Source organism: Lepidochelys kempii, chromosome 15, assembly GCF_965140265.1.
Source record: "Lepidochelys kempii isolate rLepKem1 chromosome 15, rLepKem1.hap2, whole genome shotgun sequence".
NCBI lineage: Eukaryota > Metazoa > Chordata > Testudines > Cheloniidae > Lepidochelys > Lepidochelys kempii.
Genome location: NC_133270.1, coordinates 22,230,900 through 22,241,590, shown reverse-complemented (window position 1 = coordinate 22,241,590; position 10,691 = coordinate 22,230,900). Strand labels below are relative to the sequence as shown.

Below are 10,691 nucleotides of genomic sequence, written 5' to 3'. Positions count from 1 at the left end.
GACAGTTGAAGAACTGAAGCACAAAGGGCTTACGCTGCTACAGCTGGGAACTGAACCTGCATCTTCCGAGTCCTGTGCATTAATCACAGGACCCTTCCTCTCCGAACAACTGCAAGATGGGATAACGCTGGTTCTTCTCCCGTTGGAGCAAAACTTCAAAGGATTTTCTTTTAGCCATTGAGCAAGGGAGACAGGAGCACAAGCAAATATGGTAGTTGTGAGCAGCTAATATTTACTTTAAATTAGCATGTGCAACTGATGTGAAGTGCTTGGTTTTCTGGCAAGTTGCTAGCAAGACCTTTGACTTGCTGGGCAATTAGCCTTTAATGAAACACTGGTCAATGCTGTTGCAGGCATTGGCCACCAGGGGTGCTGCTCTGCTGAGCTACTTTTCTCTTCCCCTGAGAAACAGTGTAGCTCACCTGGTGATGTAGCTTGAGTCCCCCGGTTTTGGGGATCCAGTGACGAGATCCTGAACAAGCAGCTGTCCCTGAACTTCACCCACACTGCAAGGAGGATGCAGAGCCATAGCCACCCGGCACGTCCGTCAGGGAATGGAGCTATTTGTTCCTGCCCTGAGCTATTTAAAAAGAGACGTTCTCTGGATAAGCTCCATTTGAGCAGATGCTCCTGCCGAGGTGGCGTGTTGTTGCCACTGTGGTTAAGAGCGCTGCTGGGAGGATGTGAGGAGATGACTGTACAGAGTGAGGAGCCAAACAGCATAATTAATTAACAGTTATGATAATCAGGAAAGCAAAAATGATAAATAATCCCCCCTGTTTCACTCCCCCAGGCTCCTGCTGCAGCTTTGTTTGGAAATGCAAGGTGTGAATCCAAGTGATCTTACAGCAAAGCGCACCCTTGTTCATCCTGCAAAGAGGAGCAAGAGGAACAGTGTGTGCAAGAATTAAGTTGCAACCAACAACTCTGTGGCTGCGGCAACACGTCCCCCAGTGCTGTGTACTCAGCGCTCACCTACTGCAAGGAGGCTGCTGTGGGCTTGGTCCTCAGCTACGTTATTATTATTATTCTTTGAACTCCATTGTGGTAGGTGCTGTACAAACACACAACAAAAAGATGGCCCTGGTATGTCCTTAAAAATGAGATTGATCTAGCTATGTTGTTCAGGGCTGTGAAAGAATGTGTGCCCTGAGTGCCATAGTTAGGATGACCTAGTGTAACACCGACAGACTCCAGTCGTCGGCGGGCAGGCTTGAACCTGGGACCTCAAGGCATGAGCGTCTACTGCATGAGCTAAAAGCCACGTGGCCCTTAGCTAGGGCTGTAGCAAACTCATTACTCTCTAAGTCAGGGGTTCTCAAACTGGGGGTTGGGACCCCTCAGGGGGTCATGAGGTTATTACACGAGGGGGGTCGCAAGCTGTCAGCCTCCACCCCAAACCCCGAATTTGCCTCCAACATTTATAATGGTGTTACGTATGTAAAGAAGTGTTTTTAATTTAAAAGGGGGGGGCGGGTCGCACGCAGAGGCTTGCTATGTGAAACGAGTCACCAGTACAAAAGTTTGAGAAGCACTGCTCTAAGAGGTCTTGGTGCCACTAGAGGGGACAGAACCCCACTCCCAGGAGTTGTGTGGGTTACACTAGCTCCCAGAGAAAAATCCCTTGTCTTGATGTAGGAAGCAGCTATATAATGGCATGACAGTAGCACCACCGTAGCCCTGGGGCAGTGTAGACACAGCAGGTAGAGTTACATCCACTTTAAGGCCGGCTTTACACTACCAGAGTGGTGGAAAGGGGCCTTAGCGTAAATGAGACTTGGGGACTTTGAACCTTCATTTCCCACATCGCAGACAGGTGTGGGTCTCTCTCTCTCTCTCTCTCCTTCTGCTTTGGGCCAGAAATTCCATCCTGTATTTGAGAAATTTTTCAGTAAACACACATTGCTCGCTCTAGTTGAAACAGAGAATTAGTGCCACTGGGGCCTGGGGTACGTGGAAGATTTAGCTATCCCCTCGCTGCTGGTTTAGCTCCACGAGTGCTAGCGACATTGATAGAAGTAGAAGAGACAGGAATGAGGCATGTTTATGGCCAGCTAGATCTGCTCTGAGCAGAGTTAGACGGCACAGAGTTAAAAGTGGCCAGGAGCAACGCTACACAAGTCCCCCCCATTGTTTTAGCACTGGCAGAGACATTGATTGGGGGGCTGCTAAATGATCTTAGCGTAGGTGGAGCCTACACATGTAAGGAAATCTCACAAACTGCTCCAAACGCGACTTCACTGATGACTACAAGGAGCTCTGCTCTGTGTCACAGAAGCTGGTCATCCAACTCGGATAGCCACCATCTTCTCTCAAGTGTCAATGCTTAATCCACATGACAGCGATTTGCTTTTGACAGTGACTTGCTCAGGACATGGTTCCACAGGAATGCAGTGTGTTCAGTGCTCGGCCACAGGGTAATTCATCACACCTGTGAACTACATTTCTTGCAAGAGGCTCCTCTGGTCCGATACCAATGGGATGGCTTTCTCTCCCCTCCACAAGTACTCCTGTTCTTTTTGCAGATACAGACTAACACGGCTGCTACTCTGAAACTTGTAAGACATATTACTCTTTGCTCAAGTCTTTCCAGATCTGGATCTAATGGACTTATTGTAGTGCTAAGGTTGGCCCATGAGGATGACCTGTACTTGACTCATTTTGCCTTGATCCTCTGAGCCCATGTTGCTCATGAGTGGAGAAGCTTTGGTAGAGCTTCAGAAAAGTGCGTATTGAGCACATGGCAAATTTTAGGCTACTGCTTTGTCTCCAGGGATTGAAACATCTCTTAATAGACTGAACACTGAACCCTCAGAGGGTGTCCACTTGTGTGCTTCAAAAATACAGGTCTTGATTTATTATTCCAATACATAGCAAGAGGCCTCATTAACCTGACCCGTATAGAGACACTCACCAGGATATTCTAAGCCTACACTACGTCTAGTAATATTATCCTCCACATTTTCCCGGTATGTTTGCCCCATCTCTAGATGTGCCAAGCTACTCTTCTAAAGTTTCAGAGTAGCAGCCGTGTTAGTCTGTATCCGCAAAAAGAAAAGGAGGACTTGTGGCACCTTAGAGACGAACCAATTTATTTGAGCATGAGCTTTTGTGAGCTACAGCTCACTTCATCGGATTGTCCTCAAAGGAGTGTTTATAAATAGAAACAAGGCCCAATATCTGTAGCTCTCTTTATGCCCACCCCAAACTGAACACTACCCCCATCTCGTGCAGCAGGCTTTCCAGGCAGAAATATACATGAGTGTTATTTGCAAAGAGTTTCAAATCTTGAAAGGGTGACTCAGTGCAAAATACACTTAATCATAACGTGTTGGCGTTGTTGTTTTATCTTCCCCCCCCACACAAAGCACCACATTACAAGATGTAAGAGTTTGTAATTGGATTGTGCTGAGATCCTTAAATCTGCATGTTCCTTTAATCAAAGGACAGTTGTATATTTTGTTGACAGTCTCTTTTTATGGTAAATGAATGCAAAGAGAGAGAGGAGCTCAGAGTAGGAAAAAAGATGAAGCCCACCGAAATGCAAATTTTATTCACAGTTGGTATGTTTATAAATATATATTACATTCTTACAATCTACAATACATTCTAAATACAGATAGATTCAGTCAAGGCGTTTGTGGGTAGGATGGGGTTATTAAATTGGACAACTAGGTTTGGTGGCTGTGAGAGACTTTGTAATCAACTAAAGGCATGGGCTCAGTCTGGAAAACAAATGGAGATTGGGGGCCCAAACCAAACCTTAGTTTCTTGGCACTTTGCCACTGGCGATTAATCCTGGACCAAACAGATGACTCCAGTTTTAGGTCAGGAGGGCACTTCAGATTCAGAGGGCAATGACTGGAATTCTACTATATATACATATAAGAGGAATGAGAAAAGACAATCATCACCGCTGGGTGAAACAAATATTATTTACCAAGCTTAGCCGTTCAGCTATTAGGGTGTATAGTGCTCCTCCATGGCCTTCATGCTGCCCTATAAATATGCGCAGCTGTGGGTCTGAAGAAGCATGATCAAAATGGAAACGAACAACCTAGCCTCAAAAGGGAAAGGAGAACAAAGAGCCGGTCCCTGTTGGTTTCTGAGTTCAGCACAACTTATACTTACCCAAGAGAGAGTGGCCAACTTCGGTAAATTACAACTGGTAAAGCAAGTACCAAATTAGTTCCGATGGTTCCTGTGCTTAGCAGAACAGCACTGTGGATCTCAGGGAAGGGAAAAGCCACCAAACTTCCAAAGCAAATCAATGCTAATAACTACCCCCAGGATATCAAATGAGAGTGCTCCGGGAAAATGCTTGGGGAATACAAATTTCAACAGGAAAACCAGATAGAGTGGACTTCTTTAAAAGACCCTGCGTCTCTCAAACCTTTCCAAAGCAAACTTTCCTTTATATGAGCAGTATGTTGATTATAGATTATACCTTCTCCAATTTTACAAATTAAGAAATACTGAAAATTGGCCAGCAAAGTTTATAATCTCAGCTTCTACTTAAAAAGAGAGCTTTCAGTTATATAATTGTATGTGTATCCATTCTCAGTGGTGATCATGCGGATCTGTAAACCATCTCAGTCACTTCCCCCCATAACCTCCTAGATTCTTTGGAAACTCATAACTCTGCAACTGAGGTTGCTGTGCTGCTCACAGTGCAGTTGTCTGTCAGCTTTAAATTAACGTTCTCAGCTGGATGTCCTGTGCTTGTGTCTTGAAAGACAAGCTTCCTTTCATTGATCCGTTTATTCCGAGCCCGATTTTCACTTTTAACCGCAGCCTGTGATATTGAACATTAGAACTGTGTGAGCTTTGTAATATCCAAACTGTGTTGGAGTTTATTTTTATTGATTTCCTGGGAAAGCTCAGAGAATGAGATCTTATTATTTTGCTAAGGTTTATTTTTCCATGTTGCCATGCGTCAGAAACCGCACACACATTTTGTTCCAGTCTCCAAGCCCATAGAAGACTTTAACTGTATGAGCTGTCCAGGATCTCTGCTTTCTTAGCTGGTTTTGGGTTGCTTTCTGGGGCTCCACTGAGGTATTATCCACCACTTGACTCTCATTTGCCAACACATTTTTTGCCCCAATACCCAAAATTAAAGGCAGAAAGGTGAGTGAAAACCAAAAACCAAAAAGGTCCTTAGTGTCTTGTTATGCACTCTCATGTAATCTCTCCATATAGTTTCTGAGCTCTTTGCATTCCCCAAGGTCCATATCCTGGCACACCCATTTAATATCGTCCTCACTACTCATCAGGATGGAATTGACAGTAGGGCACCCATCGTCGGAGGAGATGGTGGTAAAGGTGGTGAATTTGACTCGTTTCCGCTTGGAGGTAGGAGAGGCGGTCGGTTCACTTTTCTGTTCTTTCCCTTCAATGAATGTGGACTCTGATGACCTGAAGACCTGGCCGTTAATGTTTGTTTGGGCATTTGTGCTGAGGAGATATTTGCTCTCCTCAAAGTCCACCCCTCTGTCAATGGCAGTGATGCACTCATCTTGTTGGGATGAGAAGTTAATGTGATTCTCCAGAAGCTCTGTCCTGTTGCTCAACCCAACCCAGTCGTGAGAGTGGCTCATGCCTTCCTGCTCTTCAAAGGGGACCTGCTTGTGCCTGTACTTCAAAGCAAAGGTAACGCAGTTGATAAGGAAGACCAGGATTGCCAGGCAGAAGACTCCCAACAAAGCATACATTCCTATCTCCAGATCACTGAGCCCTCTGGGTGTCTGCACAAGGTCATTCTCTTCCAAGTCCCCATTGCTTCTTGGCAAGTCCACCTGTGCAGGGAAACTGGTGAAGTCTATTGGAATGTTCTGCAGATGGCTGTCATCATCCAGAAGGCTTTCTCTGTCCTCTTTTTTACTTAAAATAGACCTGTCCGTGGTAGTTCCTTTGCCTTCCATTTGGCCCACTGAGGAGCTGCTGTAATACTGCCCATCTGGCCTAGCTCTGTCCTGCAAGGTGTTTTTTTGACGGCGGTCGCTTGCATGATTTTCCAGGTGGACACCAGCCCCGCTTTGCTTGCTGTCGCTAACATTAGGGTTGGCATCACTCTGTCCGAACTTGACTTTAATGCTCCCGCTCCCAACAGCCAGGATGCTCTTCCTTTTGGATTTCTGGCATGGTTCACTGATCACCATCTCCACCTTCACCAGTGTCCCCTGGCCTTCCATCTCAGCAGCGATCACAGGCCACTTGAATTTAGGGTCATGGTGAATGGAGACCACCTTTTCATCTAGAGATGTAGCCATCAAGGAGAAGTCTTTGACATCATAAATATCCAGGGGCATGACGGATCCATCACTGAACTGGACCCAGCAGCTGATGGCCGCTTCCTGTAATATATGAAACAAACACACACACGTGCACACAGAATAATCAGCAAAGGAAACATACTGTCTCCCCACCAATCCCCTCTTCCCCACAAACTATTTATAAGCAGGACAGAAATAAGGCTGAGCAAGAAAATTAATTCCTCACTAAGACATATAAAAAATACTAGTTTTAAACATGCATTGGTAATAAGCTTTGTTTTCCCTGGAAGTGCTAAAAGGGAACGGTGTCCTCTGAGATCCGTGGAGTCTACTTCAGCACGATAATAAATTGCACGTCAAAAGGCATTACCGGCTACTGACTTCATTTACTGTAGTTATATATTTAAATGGAAAAATATGTATTAGATTATTTCTGAACTGCTTAAGATACAAAGTCTCCTCTTGTTATACGTAACATATGTTAAAAGCACCTAATCTAGCAAATAAAGCAACAGTGGCTCTCGGTCTTTGAGCTTTGTTTTTGCCTTTCAGCATAAAAATGTTTTTGCACAAGCTGGGTCAGTGGGGGTTGTTGTTGGTTAAGCAAAACGCTCAAGATAAATGTCAAGCAAGGCAACACTCTCCTTTGTTTAAAATGATGATGTCCTGATTTCACATCCTCTAAAGTCAACAGACACATTGCTACTGAATTCAACAGGGGCAGGGTTGAGCCCCAGTTCTGCGTCTTACACAGACAATAGATTTTCACACTTTTCTAGTGATTTTAGGACCCTTCTTTTTGGTTGCCAACTTGAGACACCTTTAAAGGGGGTCTCATCTTCAGTGGGCAGTTGCTCAGCACTTCCCGAAAATCAGGCTCTTTAAGGTGTCTCAAGTTGGCAACCAAAAGTAGAGACGCTCAAAATTGTTAGTAGCTTCTAAAACGCTTGGTCGGCACATGCACACACCCACTCCAGATACTCAATTGGTGTAAATCAGTATAGCTCCATTGGGAGTCCATTTCCACCATCTGCCTATTATATATGTATTTAAAGAGTAGATGACGGACCTGGAGGATAAAACAAAACAACAGGCTGTTTTTTCATCCCAACTTAATGCACTTGTGGAGAGAAAACCTTTTTCTTTGTTTTTTTAAAATCATGGTGTGCCAGTGGTTCACCCATACAGGTCACAGGAGATAACAGCCTACACTGTAATAGGATTCTCTGCTGTTTTAACTAAGGGTCTGATTCTGAAGTCCTTACTCAGGCAAAACTCCCAGCATCTTCAATGGGAGGTTTGCCTGTGTCTTTATTTCAGGACCCAGCCCTAAGACTTTGCTGACTCTGTCATAAATCCTGACTGTGTGTTTATTAATCTTCAGATGTTTCTTGAAGGCCACATGGAATTTATGACATCAGCTCTCATCCTCCCTCTGTGCTGCTTAAACCAGCATAATCACTTAATAATTTCACATTGCCCTCCTTACTGGGAACGTGCTTTGAAATATAATGTGCTAAGCAATGGGAGTAATCAGGAGCCGATCAAAACTCGTACAGCCCTGCCAGGGTGAATGTTTTCATTTCTGGTTTATTACATTTTCGTCAGCATTCCGAGGGTGTCTGACACTGCACCCAGAAGAGGGATTCAAAGAGACTTGATTTCTTGGAACGGAAATGTCAGAGTGGTGTAGCATGCTAGGGCTAAATGCCATCAGACCCAGCTTCTGAGCTGGTTTCAAGGTAGTGTGGTTAGCTCCACATGCCAGCAATGGGTTAGCTCATTGGCTCTATTTCTAGCTGTGTGACATCATCTTCTTCGCTCTTGGAAGTCTATGGGAACCTAATTTATATTGCGCTAAAAAGACAGCAGCCCCATGTTACTTCTCATCCGCCAGCTTGAGGACAAGGCCCTGCGATGAATTAGAGTCTCTCACCAGTTGGCCAGAATTCAAATGTATTTACCTTTATCATTTACCTTTAAAGCACAAAATGTGTTTAAACATAAAGGGCCCAATTTGTCCTGTGTCACTCCATGGTCTTCCCTGGTGTAAACCCATTGATGACTTTGGGATAAAAAAATAAATAATTTCAAATGCAGACTAAAGCATAAGAAAGAACAAAGATCAACCAGTCACTGATGGCAAATTTGTTAAATGATCCAGTGGTTTAGACGCAATGAGCTGTGTGAATGCGGACAGCGCAGGGCTGCTGCGTGCCAATGCATGAGTAGACCATGTGATTCAAGCACTCAGGTCCCCAACAAAGCGGTTTCAAAGTAAGGGTGCGACAGAAAGCAGCATACTGATTGAGCATCACACTGGACCGGAGTTTGAGTCTGGCATTCCTGGGACCAGCAAGAGTTCACAGCTCAGACAGGAGGAAATATCTGGTGTTGCTCTTACGGGAATGCTCAAGCAAATGCCGGAACAAAGCTGGTGGACCCTGGTGGGAGCACTACCCAACTGTCCTCATCAGAAACAGGAGCTTTTGAAGGGATGGGGAAGAGCAGAAGGGAAGTGAGAAACCTTGTGGGCCCTGACAAAGGAGACAAGGAGTGACTGAAAAATCAGTCCTTGCTTAAGAAACCTCCATAACATGGGTCAGTAAGAACAGGAGGTTCTCAGGGGCATTTGAAATACTCATAACAAGTAACTAAAGATGGAGGAGTCTGGCATTATAGCAAGACCAACCCCATCTGTTAGCAGTTTACAGCACAAGAGACCCTGCTCTATTCTCATTTGCACCAGTGTCAATCTGGAATAATTCCGCCTACACCGGCAGTTACTCTAGTATGAATGAGAGAAACTGGACCACAATACTTTACTGTGGGGAAATACAGAGCTCTTTCCTTTTTTATCTCCAGACTGGTGCATACATAGATGTCTGCCCTGGCCGGAGCTTGAGGGGTGGTGTGTTAATTTGCATGGAATAAATGGGGCCAGAGAGCCCAACAGTGGGATGGGCAGGTTACGTTCGTTTATTTATGGCATGTGATTGGGTCGTCTATGGGACTTTGTGTTATTTATGGGCTGTGAACTGAAGAGACAGAGAGGGTTTGTTTGTTGGCGCTTGGGATTTTTGTTTTACAGACATATTGCCTTTTTTTTATGGGAACGTTGTTTTTCTATTAAGGCGCCTGGTGACCTTCAGCTGTAGGTGCCTATAAATTACAATGTTTTGCTAGAATATTATTAACAAAAGGCCACCTGATCCCATCAGCTTAGCTGGCGAAAAATGCTGAGTAGATCGGGGCTCAGAAGTGGCATCCTGTCAGGGTACAGCGCACGCGCTGGGTCCTTGTACCTGCTTTGGTGACTGAAGAAGCTCCTGTGCGACTGCTGTAGCAAAGATGGCCTTATTGCTCCCTGGGCTGAGCTGCAGGGAGAGCGACAGTCCAGTTACCAGCTGGACTCCGAGGTCTGTTATGGTCACCTTCTCGTCCAGAACGGTCACGGTCTTCTCAGCCAAGATGGCGTCCGAAAGAGGGGACAGTATCTGAAAAGAGAAAGCGCTATTCGTGCTGGATGTTTTTGTGGAGCGCCCAGCACAACGGCATCCCCATTGGGCCTTCCGGTGCTACTGCAAATAAATAATCAATTGTACTATTAAGTCGTGCACACATTTAATATCAAGGCTATCTTTATACATTTATAATAAAGGATAGGTTAATAAATGGTGACTCAATTGTCATAAACTGATATAGAGTCCAACAAGTAAATAGGCTGCTTACGAACATATACGCCAGGGGTGGCCAACCCATGGCTCCGGAGCCACATGCGGCTCTTCAGAAGTTAATATGCGGCTCCTTGTACAGGCACCGACTCCGCGGCTGGAGCTACAGGTGCCAACTTTCCAATGTGCCGGGGGCTGCTCACTGCTCAACCCCTGGCTCTGCCACTGGCCCTGCCCCACTCCACCTCTTCCTGACCCCTCCCTTGAGTCTGAAGTGCCCTCGCTCCTCCCACCTCCCCCTGCAAGCCTCCTGCACACCACGAAACAGGTGATCGGGAGGTGCGGGGAGGGAAGAGGAGGTGCTGATTGGCGGGGCTGCCGATGGGCTGGAGGCGCTGCTGGCATATTACTGTGGCTCTTTGGCAATGTACATTGGTAAATTCTGGCTCCTTCTCAGGCTCAGGTTGGCCATCCCTGATATACAACGCCTTTTCCTAATGCGCTTGTAACTGCTATTCACATCTGTAACATGCTTAGAACATCTATTAATCATTTATTAATAAAGTTGGGTGATATTTTTTCAGCAAGTAGTAAATTCACTTAAAAATACACATTTTGGGTCACCGAAATTATTTGTGAATTCAGGTCAAATTCAGGGAATAGTTTCGGCCAGCAAAAATATTTTTTGCCCTGGAAATGACAAAACATTTTGTTTCAACATTTTCAAAACAAACCATTTGGA

At 45.2% G+C, this 10,691-nt stretch overlaps 1 protein-coding gene across 2 annotated transcripts in view; it reads right to left on the bottom strand.

Moving 5' to 3' along the window:
- Positions 1 to 3,537: 3,537 nt before the first annotated feature.
- The window catches only part of TMEM132D (transmembrane protein 132D), a 387,025-nt gene continuing 379,871 nt past the window's right edge, over positions 3,538 to 10,691 (bottom strand). For both annotated transcript variants that reach the window (XM_073312908.1, XM_073312909.1), the window contains 2 exons: positions 9,581 to 9,772; positions 3,538 to 6,356 (listed from right to left, as the gene is read on the bottom strand). In XM_073312908.1, coding sequence (XP_073169009.1) covers positions 5,172 to 6,356; positions 9,581 to 9,772 — 1,377 coding nt within the window. In that variant the 3' untranslated portion in view covers positions 3,538 to 5,171. The remainder of the gene's footprint in view (positions 6,357 to 9,580; positions 9,773 to 10,691) is intronic.